Here is a 21,997-nt window from a genome sequence, read left to right on the forward strand (position 1 = left end):
GCCATGTTACGCTTTGTGATGTTATGTCTGCTTTATATTTACTGTTTCTTCCCCCTCTTCTCTCCGGTAGACCCCGAGACCGATGCCGCCCCTGTGATCGACTACGTCGACGACGACCCCCTCCTTGCCCGAGCAACCAGGCAAGCCCCCCCCCTTGATCATCCCGATATCGCCCATTCCATTCTCTCATGCTTGCATTAGATTTTGCTACAGTTATTGTTTGCACCTATTCTGATGCATAGCCTGCTTTTGTACCTACTGTTGTACCTTACCTGCTTATCCTAAACTGCTTAGTATAGGTTGGTTAGAGACCCATCAGTGACCCAACCCACTTGACTCGACTGCCCCGCTGGATTATCAGAAGACCCAATCAACGGGATCGAAGACCAGGACCCAACACCTCACGTCACATCACGCCCCTTCATTGCTCGACTCTGCAGTGTTACTATTGAGTGCCGAGGGTGAGACCTCTACAGCACTTCTAATGTTAACCTGTAGTGTAGCTATTCGGTCGTGGTCATCGAGGGTGATTTCCTCCTTAACCACTTCCGATACGGCTCTGTCGTGCAACCCCTCAAGTGTGAACCTCGAGGGTGGATCCTCTTACGTTCACCTTGATGATTACATCGAGTGGAATTCACCGGGGGTGATTCCTCGGGTTTTCCCCTTAATGTTTGGACACACGGATACTTGGACTTTACCACTGTTACTTGGAAAGACGAGTCGACCCTGAGGGGTACCCGCGCGAGCTTAATTGCGAGTGATGTGGAGTCGGGTTGACCTGGAGGGTGCCCGCGAGATAATTATGAGGCGTGGCCGGGCATTCCTAGCCCTTGCCGCAAGTCCTCGAGACGGGCAACGGGGTCACATCTTTCGTGAGTCTCTGCTTGTTACCGCGTGTTCCTAATCCACTACGATTTGGATATTTGATCCGAGGGGCCTCTGGCCTGATAGCACTAACCATCACGTGGGCATAGTATGGGCGTTCTGCGTCGTATACATCAGCCGAAGCTTAATAGACGTCAGCGACTGAGCGGCGTGCGTCGGGTTGGACTGTGTAAGCGCCTGCCTTGTTGAAGGAGGTAGCTAGGTCTGCTCACCGGCCGCCCTCGCAACGTGCAGGAGTTCCCGGGGAGATGGCCCATGACCCTTGGGGGCATAGGTTTAGTCCGGCGTGCTGGCCTCTCTATTAAGCCTAGGTCGGGTTGCGGCGTATTGTTTGGCCGAGGCCGGGCATGACCCTGGAAAGTGTGTCCGGCCGGAGTTAAGCGAGCGTGGTGGGTAAGTTGCTGCACCCCTGTAGGGAAGAAAACATCTATCGATAGCCTGTCCTACGGTAACGGACACTTGGAGTTGTATCCCGATCGATACAACTAGAACTGGATACTTGTGATGAGAATTGGATGGTGATGAGAATTGGATTGTGATGATAATTGGATAGTACGGCTCTGGGATTTCTTTCTCGCAGGGAGTCGAGAAAGGATCTCTGGCCGAGGTTGATAACACTACTACTACTTTACTTTATGCTACTCTACTCCCTCCTGTTTGCTGCAAGATGGTGGTTTCCAGAAGATGCTAGTCTTCGATAGGACTACGCCTTCTCTCTATTCTGGCATTTCTGCAGCCCAGTCCACATATACAGCCTCCCTTTGATAATGTTGCATATGTAGTGTAGATCCTTGCTTGCGAGTACTTTGGATGAGTACTCACGGTTGCTTTGCTACCCCTTTTTCCACTTTCTTTCTTCTTTCTGGTTGTTGCAACCAGATGGTGGAGTCCAGGAGCCAGATGCCACCTTTGACGACTGCTACTACACCGAGGGCGTCTTCTACCACGTGACGGAGACCGTCGATGACCAGGAGTAGTTAGGAGGCTCCCAGGCAGGAGGCCTTGCCTTTTCGGTCGATGTTGCTTTTGTGCTAGCCTTCTTAAGGCAAACTTGTCTAACTTATGTCTGTACTCAGATATTGTTGCTTCCGCTGACTCTTGTGTTTTCGAGCTTATGTATTCGAGCCCTCGAGGCCCCTGGCTTGTAATATAAAGCTTGTATTATTTTAATTTGTGTCTAGAGTTGTGTTGTGATATCTTCCCGTGAGTCCTTGATCTTGATCGTACACATTTGCGTGTATGATTAGTGTACGATTGAATCGAGGGCGTCACACACTTGCCCGGTAAATTTGCTTATTCCCCAAGCGCCACGATTGATGGCACGGTTGGGTTACCCACACCCGTATTGATGAGAATCCCGTGATAAGGGGACACAATCTCTACTTCGAGAAGACGTAATGATAAAACTACCTCGCGATATGTGCGGAGGAAGGTTGTGAAAAACGGTTCGAATAATGACCGGGCCGTGGCGTGATGTCATGCTATGAAAAGTTGTCAGCAGATTAGATTTATGGAATATTGTTCTCTCTACGGTGGTATGTGGAATTTGTTTCGTAGAGCCGGACACGACTCTCGTGTTCAAAATCTTCTATGGAGTATTCGGAGAAGGAACCCGCCTTGTAATGCCGAAGACAATCTGCGCGCCGGACTCATCGTCATTGAAGCCTGGTTTAGGGGCTACTGAGGGAGTCCTGGATTAACTGGTCCTCAGATAGCTGGACTATATACTTTAGCTGGACTGTTGGACTATGAAGATACAAGATTGAAGACTTCGTCCCGTGTCCGGATGGGACTCTCCTTTGCGTGGAAGGCAAGCTTGGCAATTCGGACATGTAGATCTCCTTCTCTATAACCGACTCTGTGTAACCCTAGCCCCTCCGGTGTCTATATAAACCAGAGGGTTTAGTCCGTAGGACAACAACAGTCATAATCATAGGCTAGCTTCTAGGGTTTAGCCTCTACGATCTCATGGTAGATCAACTGCTGTAATACTCATATCATCAAGATCAATCAAGCAGGAAGTAGGGTATTACCTCCATCGAGAGGGCCCGAACCTGGGTAAACATCGTGTCCCCCGCCTCCTGTTACCATTAGCCTTAGACGCACAGTTTGGGACCCCCTACCCGAGATCCGCCAGTTTTGACACCGACAACCACCCCTCCACGGGCTACTGTTCACCCAGCCCTCCACCGGCTACTGTTCAACCAGCCCTCCACCGGCTACTGTTCAACCTTCCCTCCACGGGGTCTTGTTCATCCAGCCCTCCACGGGGTCATGTTCATCCACGCCCAACCGACTCGATCGATCGGGGTCTTGTTCATCCAGTAGCAACACCACGGGGTCCTGTTCATCCAACCCCCCACCGGGAACTATTCATCCAAACCCCTCCCCCCCAACAACAACGCTCATTGTTTATTCAGAGGCAGCATCGATCGGCTTCAGTTAGCAGCAGTAGCAAAGGAACCGCCCGACCGGGTTCAGTTAATAGCCATCAATTGATCGCTCGGGTTCAGTAACGTGTAGCCTGCAATGCAATCGCTCGGGTTCAGTAGGGGAATGCCTTGCTCGGGTTCAGTTAGATCCCAACGCCTCACACCCACGCGCATGCGTGTACGAGAGATTTTGCCTTCGGATCTGTGGTAGAAGGTATACGCAAATAGTTTCTTTAGGGTATCCTATGAAGACACATTTCTCCGCTTTGGGTTCGAGCTTATCAGGTTGAAGCCTTTTGACATAAGCGTTGCATCCCCAAACTTTAAGAAATGACATCTTAGGTTTCTTGCCAAACCATAGTTCATACGGTGTCGTCTCAACGGATTTAGATGGTGCCCTGTTTAACGTGACTGTGGTTGTCTCTAGTGCATAACCCCAAAATGAAAAGGAAAATCGGTAAGAGACATCATAGAATGCACCATATCTAATAAAGTACGTTGCGATGTTCTGACACACCATTACACTGTGGTGTTCCATGTGGCGTGAGTTATCAAACCTGACCAATGGGGCCCATTGGTTAGTGACTTAGTTAATTAACAGAGTTAATTAGTGCTAAGCTAACCCTAACTAAATTGTTAGTAGGGCTGGGCCCACATGTCAGCGAGTTAGTGGGTTAACTAAATCTAGTTAATAAGTTAACCAAAAGTTAGCAAGGGCCGGGGCCACACGTTAATGACTCACTGGGGGTCGACCAGTGGTCAAACCCGGGTTAACTGGGTCAAACCCGCCGGCGGTTAGTTGTCGACGAGGTCATTCGCGACGGAGCGCGTCGGGGTCCGCCTACAGGGGCCTGTTTGGCGCGCAGGGAGTAGCTATGGGGAGCTGGCGAGTGGCACATCCACTAGTGGTAGCGACTGGAGTTGTGGTGACTTGTAGCGGTGGCGGCGGCGAGTTGAGCGGCGGCTGGAGCTCAGGCATGTGCGCGGGCAGTGCTGCAGTGCGCGAACAGGCAAGCTGAAGAGCTAAGGAGGCTCTAAGCGACGCGGCAAGCGCATTAGACACGCCGGAGTAACCAAATGGTCGACGAAGCTGTGTCGGCAATGAGCTCGGGCGGCGACACGTTCGGTCTCGATGAAAGCGATGGCTAGAGCTCAAATTAGACCATGGGAGTAGGGGAAACGGATCAGGGGCTCACAGCGCGTCGCGTGGAGGACTCGACGGGTCGGGGAGGCTCTAGAGACGACAGAGTGGCGACGGTGATCGCTGGTGCTGGAGCTTGAAGATGATGTCGATGGCAGCGATACGGCGCGTCCCCGGTTGCTTGGCCCCTCGAGGACGTAGAAGACGTCATGGCGGAGCTCTTGGGCACGCAGATAGGTCGAGGGGGAGGCGGTGGCTGTGGTGATGCATGGCAGAGCTCTCGAGCGTGCTCGGGTCTAAGCGAGAGAGATATCAGAGGGGGGGACACGGGGGAGAGTGGGAGAGGTCCGGGGGGGTCGTGGCGTCTCCAGGCGCATCAGGGCAGCGGCGGGAACCAGGAGGTGGTGCGCGTGCGTGCGCGCATAGCGGCCACACATCCTCCTGCCTACTGGCAGAAGGTTGAAGGCGGTGGTGGTTGCGGTGGGCTGGGCCGGCAGTAGTTGGGCTAGGTGGCTAGGCTGGCCGACTGGGCCGGCCAGGTAAGTTAGCCAAGGTTGGTTTCCTCTCTCTCTCTCCTTTTGTTAGAATAAATCCAAGGCATATTGTTGATCATCCGAGGACCAAGCAATCACACGAGCACGACACCGAGATTTGTTAACGAGGTTCACCGATATGGCTACATCCCCGGGGCCTGACTACGGGCGCTCCTCCCCGTGACACCGTCACAATACCGCACACCGGCCACCCGGGCGCTGGCACACGCCGCCGGCTCCCCCTTGCGCGCCTGTGCTATTATGTTGGCATAGGTTACATCGTATGTCTACCCCCGCTATATATGAGAGGCCTAGGATACAAGTGTCCTAGTAGGACACGACTCCATATCCTATCTAAACACAATACAACTACAAGTCCAACTGTAACCTACCTCGTACACTATATTCGACACAACTCCAACAAACTCCACCTTGGCGAATATACTCCACCACCTTGAATTTGTCAATGTGTCAAACTTCCATGTACATTGGACATGAGTTTATCTCATGAGTACTGCTGCTACTCCAAAGACTCCATGTGACTCCACCTGCAACTTGTAGTTCCTTCTTTTCTTGACCATAGTCAATGCTCGAGCAAAATTAAGTTCCTCTTTACTCTAGTTTGTGTTCCCAACTTCCAGAGTATCCGTCAACGCCATCACACACCGATCAGCGACCTGCGTGAAAGTGAACAACTCACATATTGGGTGTCACACATAAGAGTTACCTGAACTCAACATCACCGCTCCTTTCTTGACCGCCTGTCTGAAACTTGAAAGAATTTCACCATTGCTTGTAGTCATTCCGAGTCAAATTCGCAGTTGTCTCACCACATGTATGACCACCAGAGCCCTGGTCCGTCTCCATGTCCCGTGCATACCGCACGCCTCGCCGCTATTACCGCGTCGAGCCTCTACTGTCCCGGTCGAGTCTCAAGGGTCGCGAACCCACACCACTCAACCCCCACTGCAGAGTACCACCGATCATCACCGACCGATGATGAGTTTCATGCTTCCATCAGACCACTGGGCTCCAGTCTGAATTACGTGTCCCCCGCTTTTTCCCATCCGCTGAATAGGCTTCGATTCTCTGGATACTTACACCGTAGCCCCTCAATCCAGCTCCACCTTCGACATGACTCCATGGTAGATGATCAGCCCACCCCTACGCCCCGTCGACTCCAAGCTCTCATGTGCACCGTCTTGAATCAACCCCGCGTCATAGTCTTGTCGAAGCCACACAAGCCCTCGAGGGCCTGCACCATGTGTTTCCACGCCCAGAAGTCGGTCACCATCAGCATCACGCCATGTGTCGTCGTCGCCGATCCCACCACCGTCTTCTGTACCAACCGACTTGCGTCGATCCCGTCAGACTGCCCAGTCCGACCCAGCCAAACTCGTTCCACTGTTTGACACGCTCAAGACTCCCAAATCGCCTTCCACAAAATTTCCATCCATCACCAGAAATTTCCATCTTAGCTGACACGACTTCCTGCAACGCCTTCAAGCATCCCCATTGTGCCAACAAATCTTTCACCCTTGTCTGCCATAACCCAAGGTTTTTAGTTCCGTGAACTTCTCCACCTCAAACCTGGTACCCGATGATGCCATAGTTCTTTATACGACTGACCCTACGAAAAATTATCCGAGCTTTCCTCACGTGATGCCCAAGTACATAAGCAAAACCTGACATGGTACACCCTCATGCACTAATAGCAAATTCCAACCAAAGAACAAAAATCTTCTGGTCTTCACGTGAAGCAGCACCTGGCTCAATTCTCGATGCTAGCACTGTCCTTTGTGTCAAATCTGCTCCTGGTGGATACACAATGATGGATGTTTGCCTTTGCCAATCTGATCTGCCTGCCTCCGTGTCGCATAGGAGAGGCCGCTGTCTCCAGGGACTCGGTCCCTATTTTTTTCCATAACAAATCTCCTGAGTCGATCCGACTTGCACCACAGCCCTGCCGCGTAGCGCACCTAGGCAGCCTTCCGCGCGACCTCCAGCGCAACATACGCACCAGCTAGCCCGGCTGGGCCAGCCCACACCACGCGCGCCTCGGCTCCTCTTGGCCCGCTGAGCGTCACTTGCCACGCGCGTCTCCAGGACGCATCACCTTGCGATCGAGCCGCACACGCCATATAGGGTTGTCTCCTACGTCCGCTGACAGCTCACAATCAGATCTGTACAACTTGTCGAGATTGCCTTCATCTGACATATTTTCCAATCGGTCCCAACCGCGCACACCAGTTGCTCTACGGCGACTTCCAGTGCAGACGATACCGATCAACACATCAAACCTTCCTTTTGATCAACAATCCACAGCCTCCGAATAACCTAGCTCATGATACCACTTGTTAGAATAAATCCGAGGCATACCGTTGATCATCCGAGGACCAAGCAATCACACGAGCACGACAGTGAGATTTGTTAATGAGGTTCACCGATATGGCTACATCCCCGGGGCCTGAATACGGGCGCTCCTCCCCGTGACACCGTCACAATACCGCACAACGGCCACCCGGGCGCCGGCACACGCCGCCGGCTCCCCCCTGCGCACCTGTGCTATTATGTTGCCATAGGTTACATCATGTGTCTACCCCCGCTATATATGAGAGGCCTACGATACAAGTGTCCTAGTAGGACACGACTCCATATCCTATCTAAACACAATACAACTACAAGTCCAACTGTAACCTACCTCGTACACTATATTCGACACAACTCCAACACCTTTTTAAATCTTTCTGTTTTTCTTTTTTTCTAATGTTTGTTTTGATTTGATCTGAATACCAAATCAATTTAAAACTTCATGAAGATAACTGTGTGAACTAAGTGGTCTTATCTAAAGCCACACAACAATTTCCAGAATTATTGAACTTATATTTAATATATAATAAATATAGATCCAATACAAATAATTATTTGGTTGGCTCAAATGCCCAAAATAATTATTTGTGAGCCCCTAAAAATATTGACTTGAATTTTACCTCTGGCCAATATTTTTAGAGAGAATTAGGAACATTTTCTTGGACCTATTTGAAGCAATTTTTATCTTGATCATTTCCAAAAAATAATTTCAGAGGCTTTGCAAATTCCCTCAATTCAAACTCATCTGAAATTTAAACATGATGCTCACATGAAAGCTAGGCTAGGTCATACCAGAACTAGGGATGTGACACTGTAAAGGAAAATAAGCGTTGTACAAACCTGTGATGGTGAAGTAATAAAAGCGACGGACTGCATGATAAAGGTTGCTATCATAAGGGGCAATATAACGGGACGTTCCTGTCACGCCCAAGATGCGACCCTATCCTAAAGGAACTTGAAGGTCCCACCAAGGATAGAAGCGCATCTTGAGGACACTTTTGCAAGGTGGATATCATTACATCAACATTACATAATAGATGGGGATACATACAAGGGGCATACAATGCCACGAGAATACATCAATACATCATACATAAGATCAACATCCGACTACGGAGGAAACACAAACAGAAACTCAAACGACATCCACCCTGCTAGCCCAGGCTGCCGACCTGGAACCTATCCCCTGATCGAAGAAGAAGCAGAAGAAGAACTCCAAAACAACCAAATATCGCTCTCGCGTCATGATCATCGCATAACCTGTACCTGCAACTATTGTTGTAGTAATCTGTGAGCCACGAGGACTCAGCAATCCCATTACCATGGGTATCAAGACTAGCAAAGCTTAAAGGGAAAGGAAGGGGTAAAGTGGTGAGGTTGCAGCAGCATCTAAGCATATATGGTGGCTAACATACGCAAATAAGAGCGAGAAGAGAGCAAATGGAACGGTCGTGAAGCTAGCAATGATCAAAAAGTGATCCCGAACTCCTACTTACGTCAATCATAACCCAGAAACTGTGTTCACTTCCCAGACTCCGCCGAAAAGAGACCATCACGGCTACACACGCGGTTGATGCGTTTTAATTCGTATCTGGTGTCAAATTATCTACAACCGGACATTAACAAATTCCCATCTGCCCATAACCGCGGGCATGGCTTTCGAAAGATAATACCTTGCAGGGGTGTCCCAACTTAGCCCATGATAAGCTCTCGCGATCAACGAAGGATATACCTTCTCCCAGGAAGATCCGATCAGACTCGGAATCCCGGTTTAAAAGACATTTCGGCAATGGTAAAACAAGACCAGCAAAGCCGCCCGGATGTGCCGACAAATCCCGATAGGAGCTGCACATATCTCGTTCTCAGGGCACACCGGATGAGCAAGACGACGGGTTGGCATAGACCCTGGTTGCCCAGGGGGCGCCGGACATCGCTCGGTTTGGACCAACACTTAGACAAGCATTAGCCCGGGGGGGCTAAAATAAAGATGACCCTTGGGCTCCGGAAACCCAAGGGAAAAAGGGCTAGGTGAGGCAAATGGTAAAACCAAGGTTGGGCCTTGCTGGAGGAGTTTTATTCAAAGCGAACTATCAAGGGGGTCCCATAAATCACCCAACCGCGTAAGGAACGCAAAATCCAGGAACATAACACCGGTATGACGGAAACTAGGGCGGCAAGAGTGGAACAAAACACCAGGCATAAGGCCGAGCCTTCCACCCTTTACCAAGTATATAGATGCATTAATTAAATAAGAGATATTGTGATATCCCAACATAATCCTGTCCACCATGAAGAAATCTTCAACTTCACCTGCAACTAACAATGCTATAAGAGGGGCTGAGCAAAAGCGGTAACATAGCCAAGCAACGATTTGCTAGGAAGGGTGAAAAGGTTAGAGGTTCATGGCAATTCGGGAGGCTTGATGAGCAAAAGATAGGTAGCGCAGCAAAGCGATAGAACGAAGCAACTAGCATAGCAATGATAGTAGTGAGATCCAAGGTGACGGTCATCTTGCCTGAAATCCCGCAAGGAAGAAGAACGAGTCCATGACGAAGACAAACGGGAGTAGTCGAACGAATCCTCACAACCGCAACATTACCGGAACTAAGAAGCAACACCGGAAAGAAAGAAACAACATGGTAAATGCACAAGCATAAACATGGCATGATGCACAATCAAGTATGATGCATGTCCGGTTTAATGAGGCATGGCATGGTAAAGTGCAACAAGCAGTACTACAAATTAAGTGGAGCTCAATATGCAACGAGTTGCATATTGACGAAACACCACATGACTTATTTAGTTCTCTCTCGGTTATGTACGCATCAATATTAAATGTTGGTTAACATGGCAAGAGGTGAGGCATAATAAAACTACCTATCTAAGCAAGTTTAAATGAGGCCGGAACAACAAAACAATAATTCTGAAAAATCCCCATGTGCATATTTTCAGTTTGGTACTGTTCTGCCCTAAACCATATTTTAGAGTTGTTAAACAGGAAAATAAAGTGGACCATGTTATTCTATGCATTTTTCCACCCCATTTGCATATAAAGTTTAATTAAATCCGAGCTACGGTTACTTAGTTATGAAATAAATCATTTTAGCATGGCAGTTATGCAAAATTAAACAAACAGCTAGTTTAAACATATTTAACATGGATGAAAGTGGAAAATCATTAATCTACACAAAAATCTAAGCATTTTACATGCTTGAATCATTTTAATCCGATGCACGATTAATGAGTTATTAATGCATGAACTACAGGGAGTTTTCTATAAAACTGTAATACACTGGATAATGTCTAAATTCGCAGCAACAGGAAAAAACAACACTAGGCTGAAACTGCTGGGTGCTGGGTTGGGGTTCTGCTCACATTGGGCCTGGCCCGGTCGGTGGAAGAGGCAGGCCAGCAGGGCGCTGCCGGGCTGAAGCAGAGGAGCGGTTGGGCCAAATCTGGCGATGGGGAGGTGGCCCAGGCGCGTACGGTCAAGGGCGCGGTCAACGGGACGAGCGGTTGGTGCTCTGCTCGTGTTTGTGGAGGAAGCAGAGGGACGCGGGGCGCTTGCAGCAGGTCGACGGCGCGGGGCGAGGAACGGCAGCGCGGCGGCGGGATCCGGCCAGGAAGGGTCGCGGGAAACGGCGGGGATGGATGGATCCACCTCGGATCCGGCGAGGCAGGGCTCCATGGTGCGAACGAGGCTCCTCATGTTCGTCCTGAAGACAAAGAGAGACCGCGAGGTTAAGGAGAAGGAAGAACCAGGGAAGAAGGAGAGGGAGGCAACGAGGAGCTGCAGAAGGGCCTGCCTTGGAGCACTGGTTCTCGGCGACAAGCATCAGGGAGGCAGGAGGCCTCGGGCGGTTCAGGGTGTGGTCAACACGAGCAGCGGTCGCGTCCTGAAACTGACGAAGCGGGCAGCGACAGCTTCGTTCGTCTGATCGAAACAGAGACGAGGCCCTGCGGCAGGAGGCAAGCACGGACAGTCGGGGCGAGGGGAGCCGGGCGGAGGCAACCCAATCGAGCGATACGAACAGCAGGGACGGGAAGGACACACACGACGGCTCCGGTTGCTGGCGGCCATGGCAGCAGGGGCGAGCCCCGTTCGTTTCCTGGCAGATAAGAATTCAAACGAGGAAGGGAGAGAGATTAGAGAAGGAATGAGAGGGAAACAGGGGAGAGAAAGAGGAGACGGGCGGCAACTCATCTGTTGGGTTCGCCGGAGACGGTCGGCAGCGTGGCCGGAGGCGGGGACGAGGTGCACAGGCGTGAGGCTGTGTGGTGGTTGGATCGATGGGTTGGACAGCGCTGAAAACGAGGGAGATGGTCGGGTCGGCTGGATTGGGAGGGATCCCGAGGAAAACGAAGTGGCGGCGGCGGCGATAGGATAGGGGAGGAATGGATGGGATAGGGCTAGGGTTAGACTATATATATAGGTAGGGATTAGGGTAGGGTTAATCCGGTCCGTCCGATCATAATCGGGCGATCGAGAATAACTAGGTTAGATAGTCCAAATAATAAAACAAAGATGTTTTATAGACGTTAGGGGATGATCTGGACTCATTGGTCACGACAGCTCGGGTCGGGTTCGGGGGACTTTCGGACGCGCGCGCGAGGGGTCTGAGAGCTGGCAAGAGGGGTTAGGTGGCCGCGTGCAAGTGGGTGGTTGGTCTTAGAACGGTCAACGACGACAAGCGAAGAGAAGCGTTAAGCGGCAACTACAAGCGGATGCAAGTTTTATGAAAACATGCGGATGCAATGCGGATGATGCAACGATGAAATGCAACAAACAAATGAAGCACACACGACGAACTTGAAAAACATGGAAGGCGTCTGAAGCATCGGTCTCGGGGCATTATAGTTCCTTTGCATTAAGAGCTTGGGCATCCAAAAATTAAAAGCGCATGACAACCTCTGCTTCCCTTTACGAAGGGTTTATCTTTTACTTTTCAGTATTTACTTTTATGCAAGAGTCAATAGTATTGCTTCCCATTTCAACCTCAATTATTCTCTAGTTGTCAAGCATCATGTGGTGGGGAAAGATCTAGGCACATATGGCCAATAGAATATATTTGATCATGATTTATTATTGTTGACAATTATCTATATGATAAATGAGTTTGGAGGCAAAACATTAAGCCCCTATCTTTCTCTGTGTTCGATGGATGCCATTTGTTCTAAAAATATGCTTTGAGTACTAGCAATCATAGAAGACTATATGATGATTGAGTATATGGAGCTCTTACTTAGACTTTGTTGAATAAGTTGAATTGCAATTGCTAGGTGACTGAGAACATAGGTTGTTAAGTTTCAAGAGAAGGCATTGTTTGAATCATAACATGTGAATTGATTGCTACTTTATCATGATGAGTTTTATGAGAAAGAATTGATGTTATGATGCTAGGAAAAGTGATTGAAATTGTCATTGATCAAACTTATGCACTATGCTAGCATTCACACTACATAAATTATTTCTTTTATCATTTACCTACTCAGGGATGAGTAGGAATTAAGCTTGGGGATGCTGATACGTCTCCAAGGTATCTATAATTTATGAAGTATTCATGCCATGTTTACAACAATTTTATATGGTTTTGCTATGATTTAAATGAAACTAACATGGATTGACGTTGTTTTCAACAGAACTATCGTGGTGTTATTTTTTGTGCAGAAATCAAAGTTCTCCAAATAGAGCGAAACTTTTTGACGATTTTTTTGGAAGAAAAGAGGCACTAGAAGCTTCATGGGAGGGCCAGAAGATCCACGAGGGTCCCACTACCCACCTTGGTGCGCCAGGGGGGCTGGCTCATACTGGTGGGTAGTGGGCACCTCGAAGCCCATCTGGACGTGAGACCGATGCCAAAGAATCCTATAAATAAATAACCCCCCCCCCCCCAAATAACCCTAGATCAAAAGTTCCGCCGCCGCAAGCCTTTGTAGCCACGAAAAATCAATCTAGACCCTGTTCCGGCACCTTGCAGGAGGGGGAAATTATCACTGGTGGCCATCTTCATATCCCGGTGGCGACCATGATGAGGAGGGAGTGGTCCACCCTCGGGGCTGAGGGTTTGTACCAGTAGCTATGTGTTTAAACTCTCTCTTTCTCTCGTGTTCTTGATTTGCCACGATATTGATGTATCGCGAGCTTCATCAATATAGTTGGATCATATGGTGTTTCCCCCTCTCTATCTTGTTGTGATGAATTGAGTTTACCCTTTGAGATTTCGTTCTTATCAGATTGAATACTTTTATGGATTTGAGAACACTTGATGTATGTCTTGCTATGAATACCCAAGGTGACAATGGAGTGTCATATTGATTCACTTGATGTGTGTTTTGGCACTCAACATGCGGATTCCCGAGGTGACATTGGGTAATCTATGCATAGAGGTTGATGCATGTTCTTGTCTTTGTTTCTCTGGTAGAAATCTTGGGGCACTCTTTGAGGTTCTTTGTGTTGGATTGACTATCATAAATCTGAAATTGTTTGATGCATATCGTATAATCAACTCACGGATACTCGCGGTGACATTGGAGTATCTAAGTGACATTAGAGTTGGTTGATATGTATCATATGGTGTTATTTTAGTATGAACTTTTAGATAGATCGATCGGAAAGGATAACATGTTGTTATTTTAGTACGAACTCTTGGATAGATCGACCAGAAAGGATAACTTTAAGGTGGTTTCGTACCCTACAAACAATTTCTTCTTATATTCTCCGCTAGATAAGAACTTTGGAGTGATTCTTCATCGCACGTTGAGGGATGGTTATATGATCCAATTACATTAGCATTGTTGAGAGATTGCACTAGCGAAAGTACAGACCCTAGGCCTCATTTTCAAGCACTGCAATACCGTTTGTGCTACTTTTGTTACTCGTTACCTTGCTTTTTTATTGTTACTATTACAAAAATCAATATCTACTATCATTACTACACTTGTATCACCATCCCTTCGCCGAACTAGTGCACCTGTACAATTTGCCATTGTATTGGGTGTGTTGGGGACACAAGAGACTCTTTGTTATTTGGTTACAGGGTTGTTTGAGAGAGACCATCTTCATCCTACGCCTCCCACGAATTGATAAAACTTAGGTCATGCACTTGAGGAAAAATTGCTATTGTCCTACAAAACTCTGCGCTTGAAGGCCCAACACGAGTCAACAATAACAAGTTGTATAGTAGACATCAAAGCACTTTCATTGCCACCTCCCATCCCGCTTATGTTGTCACCAAAGCCAACTCCCATGCCACTCTTATTGTTGTTGAAGCCACCTCTCATGCCGCTCATGTTGCCACCAAAGCCACCTCCCATGTCACTCATGTTGCCGCCGAAACCACCCCCATATATATGTTGCCACCAAAGCCACTTCCCATGTTGCCATTAAATGCACCATTTATGGCACCTCCCATCATGTTCATGTAGCCGTCCATTGCACTTCCCATTCCTCCTCCCATCATAATTAACCTCACATTCTACTCATTGAAAATTAAAAGAACAAACACGAGGAAAAAGAAACTTTTTTACCGTTGCGACATTTTGCCGAGCACGTTGGAGGCGGTGGCCGTGGGCGTGGCCACGTCTTCCTCCATGGCAGGCGGCAACGACATAGGTGGAGGAGGAATTCCTTGACCAGATGCAGCTGCCATGGCCGGCGGCTGCGATGAATCGACCAAAGCAGTCACGGTCGGCTTTGCCTTTTTGCTCGCCCATGGATTCGTCGTCGGGTTGAGCCCGGCCGGTCGCTTCACGCCTCCACTGTGGGGTTTGGCCGTCGGCTGCTTCTTCGTCGAGGGTGCAACCACGACTAGCCAATGTGGGGCAAAGCCGGGGCGGCGGCATGGAGGCGGAGGTGGGATCAAAGAAGGTGGTTGGGGCGGAGGCTAAGGGTTGTGTTAATTATGAAAAGCCAAATACAATTCTTTTATGAAGGGAAGCCGATGTATGTTATTCATGGAACCCGCCTTGCAATGCCGAAGACAATCTGCATACTGAATATATCATCATTGAAGACTGGTTCAGGGGCTACTGTGAGAGTCCTGGACTAGGGGGTCCTCGGACGACCGGTCTATTGGATTTGGATATGGGCCGGACTGATGGGCCGTCAAGATACAAGACAGAAGATCACCCCTCGTGTCCGGAAGGGACTCCCGTATGCGTGGATGGCAAGTATATGTGTCCGGATATGTTATTCCTTTCTGTAAAACCGACTTTGTACAACCCTAAGCCCCTCCGGTGTCTATATAAACCGAAGGGTAGATCAGAGGCAGGATCACAACATTGCTAGGCTAGCCAATCTAGGGTTAGCCGACTCGATCTCGTGGTAGATCAACTCTTGTAACCCCTATACTCTTCAAATATAATCAAGCAGGAGTAGGGTTTTACCTCCATCAAGAGGGCCCAAACCTGGGTATACACCGTGTCCTTTGCCCATAGTCACCATTGATCCTCAGACATACAGCTTGGGCCCCCCTACCCGAGATCTGCCGGTTTTGACACCGACATTCCTCCGCACCCTCCCCGTCGCTGCCTCTGGCCGCCCCACCGTGACCTCCTCCATCTATTTAGTAGGTGCTCCCCTCCCCTTTCCTCCCACTTCCCCTATTCCCCTCTCACCTCCTGAATTTTTTTCTCCGTTGGTAGTGACCGAATTCATGTGAAGTGATGAACAGTGGATGGGTTTTGATGTATTGCTACATATTGCTTGTCAAATTGTTGTATATTGATGGAAAGTGGACTGCATATTGTCTTATGTTGATGTACAGTGACTAGTTTATTGATGAATACTTGTTGCATTTTGATGTACATTGGATGGTTGTTTGCTGCAGATTGTCATGTAACTACTTGTTGGACCATATATATTAATAGCATGAACAATTTTGTTAGTAAGATCACTGCATTACGGTCAATTTGCATATGAACATATTCACTCATGCCCACGGACATTACAGACAATTCACAACCAAATCTACAGTTTCACGGTTGTTTTAACCAAACAGCCTCCAGCTTCTCCACAGCTTCTTTTCCACAACAGCTTTTGAAGAATCTACAGCTCAACTAAAAACAGCCGTGTAGCTCCGTTGAGGTCTCACTCTCTTTTCAAGAATCAGCAGCTCAACCAAACACGGCGTACAGCTCCGTTGAGGTCTCACTCCGAATAGTACACGGTGGGTGCGTAGTTGCGTGCGTGGATGGAATATGCTGCCCGGCCCAAAGATTTCGTTCAGTCATTCCCCAAAACAAATGGAACTTCTTCTAAAAAATAAAACAAATGGAACAGCTCACGCTACCATGGCAGCGACCGTACTGCCTGCTGCAGAGGCAGGTTGCGTGCGTGGAGCCAGCAGCCACCTGCCGCATACCTCCCCCCAATAAATCCGCCACGACGGCACGCAGGCGAAAAATCTGGAGATTCGCTTCTCCTAGTCGGAGCCTCGTCGGAGCCCAGCAAGGCTGGAGTAGTGCCCAGCGGCCGGCGCGAGAGGGAGTCAGAGAGAGAAGGGATGGGGACGGAGCCGACGATGCTGCAGCGGTGGTCGTCGTCGATGTGGGGGATGAGCGGCCGCGACAGGCTGCGGCTGTGGGAGGACAAGGCGTGGCGGGCGCACGCGGCCATGGCCTTCACGCAGCTCGCCTACGGCGGCTACCACGTCCTCACCAAGTCCGTCCTGAACGTCGGCATGAACCAGATCGTCTTCTGCGTCTACCGCGACCTCGTCGCGCTCGCCCTCCTCGCCCCCGCCGCCTACTTCCGAGAGAGGTACGCACCGTACCATCCCCCATGGCTGCTCTGATCTGGACCAATTGACATCGAATTTGACTAGATACTATTCGGGTGCGGATTCTGAATTTCCGCAGGAGGGTGCGGCGCCCCGTCACCCCGCAGCTGCTCGGCTCCTTCGCGCTCCTTGGGTTCACCGGGTAACTCTCCTCTGCTGCTACTGCTGCTGCTGCTGCTGCTGCCTGATGGGGCGAGCAACAATAACTCTCTTCAGTCTCGTGCTGTCTTCCATCGACTAACTCATCACATTCTGGCGGCGTGCAGGATCTTCGGTAACCAGCTCCTCTTCCTGCTCGGCCTCGGCTTCACCAACGCCTCCTACGCCGCCGCGTTCCAGCCCGCCATACCCGTCTTCACCTTCCTCCTGGCCGCAATCGTCGGGTGAGCAATCAACCTGACCCTTGGATGCAAATGCCAACCTGAACCGTAACGAACTACGAAATGTCAATGCATTTCTGGATTCTGACCAGATGCTGAACCGAACCGTAACAGAATTACCAAAATGATCTTGTTCCAGCGTCGAAGTGATCAACGTCTTCACCAGAGACGGCGTCTTCAAGGTCGTCGGCACGGCCGTGTGCGTCTTCGGCGCCGTCCTCATGGTCTTCTACCGAGGCCCCTCCCTGATCGGCCTCGGAGATGCCAATGCGCTGTCTGGCGCCGGCGCGTCATGGAGTGGCAGTTCCTATCCTGCTCAGTGGCTGACGCCAACCACGCTCCAGTTCAATTTTGGAACCTGGAACCTCGGTGTCCTGTGCCTCTTAGGCAACTGCTTCCTCATGGGAGCTTATCTTGTCATACAGGTGATGCAGATTGGGTTGTTTTCAGCTTCATGATAGTTTTTTGCTCTTAATGAGAATTACATCTGAATTTGTGTCCTTTTCTGCTGTGACTGTTTCCAGGCCCCGGTGTTAGTAAAATATCCTGCGAGCTTATCCTTGACAGCCTATTCTTACTCATTTGCCACCATATTCATGGTGTTGACTGGGGTATTTGCAACCAACGGGCTCCATGAGTGGGCACTGACAGGGACAGAAATCATAGCCGTTCTATATGCTGTGAGTATCTGAATAATAATCTATGGCCGCCCTTTAGGATTACAATAGAACTTGTATGACCATGCTATGATGTGCTAACCTCTCCGAGCTTGTTCTAACCACATTTCTTGCTTGCAACCAACAGGGAGTTGTTGCGTCTTGTCTCAACTACGCAATCATGACTTGGGCGAATAAAATTCTCGGACCTTCTCTGGTCGCCCTCTACAATCCGCTCCAACCAGCATGCTCTACCATCCTCTCAACTCTTTTTCTTGGTACCCCAATCTATCTAGGAAGGTATGGACCAACCAACACTCTACCCTATGTGTTATTTGAACATTGTCACATCATGAGTCGTCAAGTTTCGGGTCATTCGAATTGGTCATTTTGCATTGTGTTTATCGGTTGAGCTTGGTGCTCTTTCAAGCAAAATGGTATGACATAATGGCAATGGTGCTTGGCGTAAACTGGTGTTGTTTTCCATGGATACCGTTACTGAAATTTGACTTTTTTTTTATTAGTTTGCCTCACTTATGGGCTATAGAATTCCCACGAATTTATGCAGAACTAAATACCCACCTTGTGAACTACTTGCAGCCTCATTGGAGGAGTCTTCATCATTGCTGGTCTATACCTGGTTACTTGGGCCCGTTACAATGAGGCGCAGAGAATACTGATGTCTGGTTATCTGAATCCTCTTCTTGTGGAGGTGGAGGATGCGCCAGCTCCCAAGAGACAGGAAAATTCCAGCTCAATCGATCCCTGAGACTCGACGAGAGTCCACTGTGTTTTTTTTTTCAGAACAGCAGCATCAGCAGAATTACGTTGTATATTAGTATCAGAAAGCTTGTAGTTACCTTCTCTACCATTGGATTAGGTTACATCATTAAGGCTCATACCCAAATACCCTCAACATAAGCTGGAATCGAAATGTGTCGCAATTATCGTTTTCCTAGATGCTAGTGGCACTGGCTAACGATGTGCGATGATAGTTCAGTTTCAGCAGTTGTCTTCATGGGTCAAGGAACAGCTTCAGTGATCAAAGGTAATTACTTCATCGAACCCAACTTGTTAATAGTTCGTTAGCTATCATTGTAATTGCTTAATTGGCATATGGTTGCCATGATTGCTGTTGTTAACTTGCATTTTATCTTTTGCGTCAGCAGCTTCCGTTACTGCCAGGGCACCGACTCTGCAATACAGTATAAGACAAACTGTTCTTCTGTGATGATTTCCAATTTTCATCGTGCCATACTTGCAAAGCAATTATGTCTGGAGCTGGAAAAATCAAAGTAGGAGCTCCAAATTCTTTGGCACATCAGGCCGCTGGAGTGTTCTTACTTTGCTTCTGTTGTATCTGCCTTCCACTGTTGTGCCTCTTGCGATGTAAATTGTTGACACGGTTAGAAAGCCATCTTGTGTCGCCCAACTGCTTATGTTTTACTCCCTTCGCTCACTATTATGAGATGTTCTAACTTTTTCCTGATTTGTATGTATATAGACAAATTTAGTATTTGTTCTTCCATATACTGTGAACCGAACGGATGTAGTACTTGGCCATGTTATTTTTCCTACATTTTCTGGCGACAGGTTGTGGTGCCATCAGCAAGGGCTCGCCACAAGGGACAGCACAGCTCGTAGTGTGTGAGGGAGGAAGCGGCGGCATGGCGAGGAAGAAAAAAACGCAGCCATTGGAAGCCAAAGTCGACTGGAACGTAAAATGTTTTCAGCTACCCAATGCATAAGCAATCCCATTTACACAATTCCTACAATATTGATGCGCTCCAAACATAACCCTTAAGCAACACTGGTTATTCCAAAGGGAATTCCGGCGTGCAGATTCCAGTTAAGCAGCACTATTGCAAAACATAAGTGAGGGTAACACAGAATGTTGTCTCGCTTTAAAAAGCCAAAACCAGGTTTAGAGAAGAGAAGTCACACCAGTGAATGGACCTACGACCTCGAGGTAACAATTTACTTTCCTAAATACAAGTCCTTTTAGAGATTCCACTATAAAGACTACATTCTACATTCGGCATGTGGTCTACAGCTTGTAGACTTACATTTAGGTTCGGAGAGAGTACTAGGCCCAGTTCTTACTAGGCCCTAGTTTCATGGCTGACATAATTTCAGAATGGTAGAAAAGTACTTCTCACCATTGCTTGAAGCATCAAGGATTCGGTATCAAGCATATCATAATATCACATCATTGCAATGCCTCTTCAGTGGGCAATGCAATAACTAAGGTGTTTATCGACAACACTAGACTATTCATCATTGTTATAAAGGGCAGCGATTAGTTAAGGTGTTTATCCCACAACATCAGTTGCCACCCTTCTAGGTACCAAGCAAATTGACAGCAACCAGTTATTTAGGCTCAGTTTAGCTCATCCCAGATGTTCTGGAGCACATAATATATCCGATTACAAGACAACCAAATATCTTAAAACGACCGACCAAACAAGACAGTAGTCATAACAATCCATTGCGACGGCAAACAGAGACTTAGAAGAGGCGCTTGAAGCTGTGGAGGCCTCATTTCTGTTCATCGCTGCAATGGCAGATTCATTCATCATCAAACTGAGAGCAGCTAGGCTGCCAGTGATACCACCAGGAGTATCAACCATACTCCCAGGAGACCAATTCTGACCGATCGATCGATGATGCATAATGAACATGGCATAAGGAACCGCATGGCACGAAGAAAAAAGGAGAGTTGAGCATTCTAAAGCATGGATTTGTGTATGGAAACGATGTTGTTCCCTTGCTAAAAAAGGGACAACTAAATCAATACTTCTCACGGCGCACCGAGGACACTAACACAAGCGCAAATCCCCGATTCATGCACTTTAGCAGCCAATTGGAGGAACTGGCTCGACAGCAGATCTTTTCAGATCGCTCGAGCGCCACTAGACATTAATATCAGCAAACAATTTGCCAGCATCTTAGAGTAGCGACAGGTAATTAAACATGGCGACGAGGCCACACGGCCTCAAGTATACAGGGAAAAGAAATCACGCATCTATCACACGACACACCACACGCATCGGCAGCAGCAACAGCGGCAATAATTTAGAGCAGCAGCAACGGCAGCATCAGCGGCAGTAGTAAACTAAGACAGCAGATGCAGGCGACGACCACCGCAGATCGGACGACCATAGGGGGGTTTGGATGCAAGGTAGGGTAGGGGGGTTTAGATTACCCCGTCTTCTTGAGGCTGCCGCGGATGCCGGGCTTGGGCTTGGAGGTGGACGCGACGGCCGCCGCGGCGGGCGCGGCGGCGGTGGAGCCGTGCAGGTTGTTGATCTTGTCCGGGTCGAAGGGGAGCTTGGGGTGGCGCGCCTCGTGGTGGATCTGCATCGACTTGACGTCCGGGGCCGTCACCTTGCAGAGCGGGCACTCCATCTTGGCGTGGCCGCCCTTCTCCTGCCCGAGCCGGTCCTTCTGCCCGGCCTTGCCCCCGCCGCGGTTGGTCGTCGCCGCGTCGATCTTCGCCGCGATCTCCTTGGCCGTGTGCTTCTTCGGCTTCGCCTTGCCCGTCATCTCCGACGACGAGGGCGGTTCCTTCCGACGACCCGCTCTCGCTTTCCGCCGCCGCCGCCGACTCCTCCTCTCCTAACCCTACTTGTTGCGCTTGTCTTCTTTGCGTTTGACGGGACGGGGGTTGGGGGCGGCTCGGGGGCGGATGGGGGGCGCCAATTATTAGGCCCCCTGGGGCGCGGCTGTGCTCGCTCCGCCGTCCGATCTGGAGCCAGCGGCCCTGATGATGATTGTAGGATTCCTTTTGGAAGAAACATATGTTGGTTGGATGGAAG

At 49.1% G+C, this 21,997-nt stretch overlaps 2 protein-coding genes across 3 annotated transcripts; one reads left to right on the forward strand and one right to left on the reverse strand.

The window, feature by feature from the left end:
- Positions 1-16,717: 16,717 nt before the first annotated feature.
- Positions 16,718-19,707, forward strand: LOC119337505 (WAT1-related protein At3g45870-like). 2 transcript variants are annotated; one of them, XM_037609670.1, is made up of 8 exons: positions 16,718-17,124; positions 17,223-17,285; positions 17,410-17,526; positions 17,663-17,948; positions 18,048-18,203; positions 18,328-18,479; positions 18,780-19,227; positions 19,349-19,707. In XM_037609670.1, the coding sequence occupies exons 1-7, from the start codon at positions 16,868-16,870 to the stop codon at positions 18,946-18,948; spliced, it is 1,200 nt and encodes a 399-aa protein (XP_037465567.1). In that variant the 5' UTR covers positions 16,718-16,867; the 3' UTR covers positions 18,949-19,227; positions 19,349-19,707. The 2 variants fall into 2 exon arrangements, with proteins under 2 accessions (XP_037465567.1, XP_037465566.1); XM_037609669.1 differs by having other exon boundaries at positions 16,743-17,124; positions 19,346-19,707.
- A 775-nt stretch (positions 19,708-20,482) lies between these two features.
- Positions 20,483-21,872, reverse strand: LOC119336482 (protein METHYLENE BLUE SENSITIVITY 1-like). The gene is made up of 2 exons (XM_037608530.1): positions 21,385-21,872; positions 20,483-20,733 (listed from the first exon to the last, which is right to left on the reverse strand). Exons 1-2 carry the CDS (start codon positions 21,723-21,725, stop codon positions 20,718-20,720), a joined length of 357 nt encoding a protein of 118 aa, XP_037464427.1. The 5' UTR covers positions 21,726-21,872; the 3' UTR covers positions 20,483-20,717.
- Positions 21,873-21,997: the final 125 nt, after the last annotated feature.

Source organism: Triticum dicoccoides, chromosome 7B, assembly GCF_002162155.2.
Source record: "Triticum dicoccoides isolate Atlit2015 ecotype Zavitan chromosome 7B, WEW_v2.0, whole genome shotgun sequence".
Taxonomy (NCBI): domain Eukaryota; kingdom Viridiplantae; phylum Streptophyta; class Magnoliopsida; order Poales; family Poaceae; genus Triticum; species Triticum dicoccoides.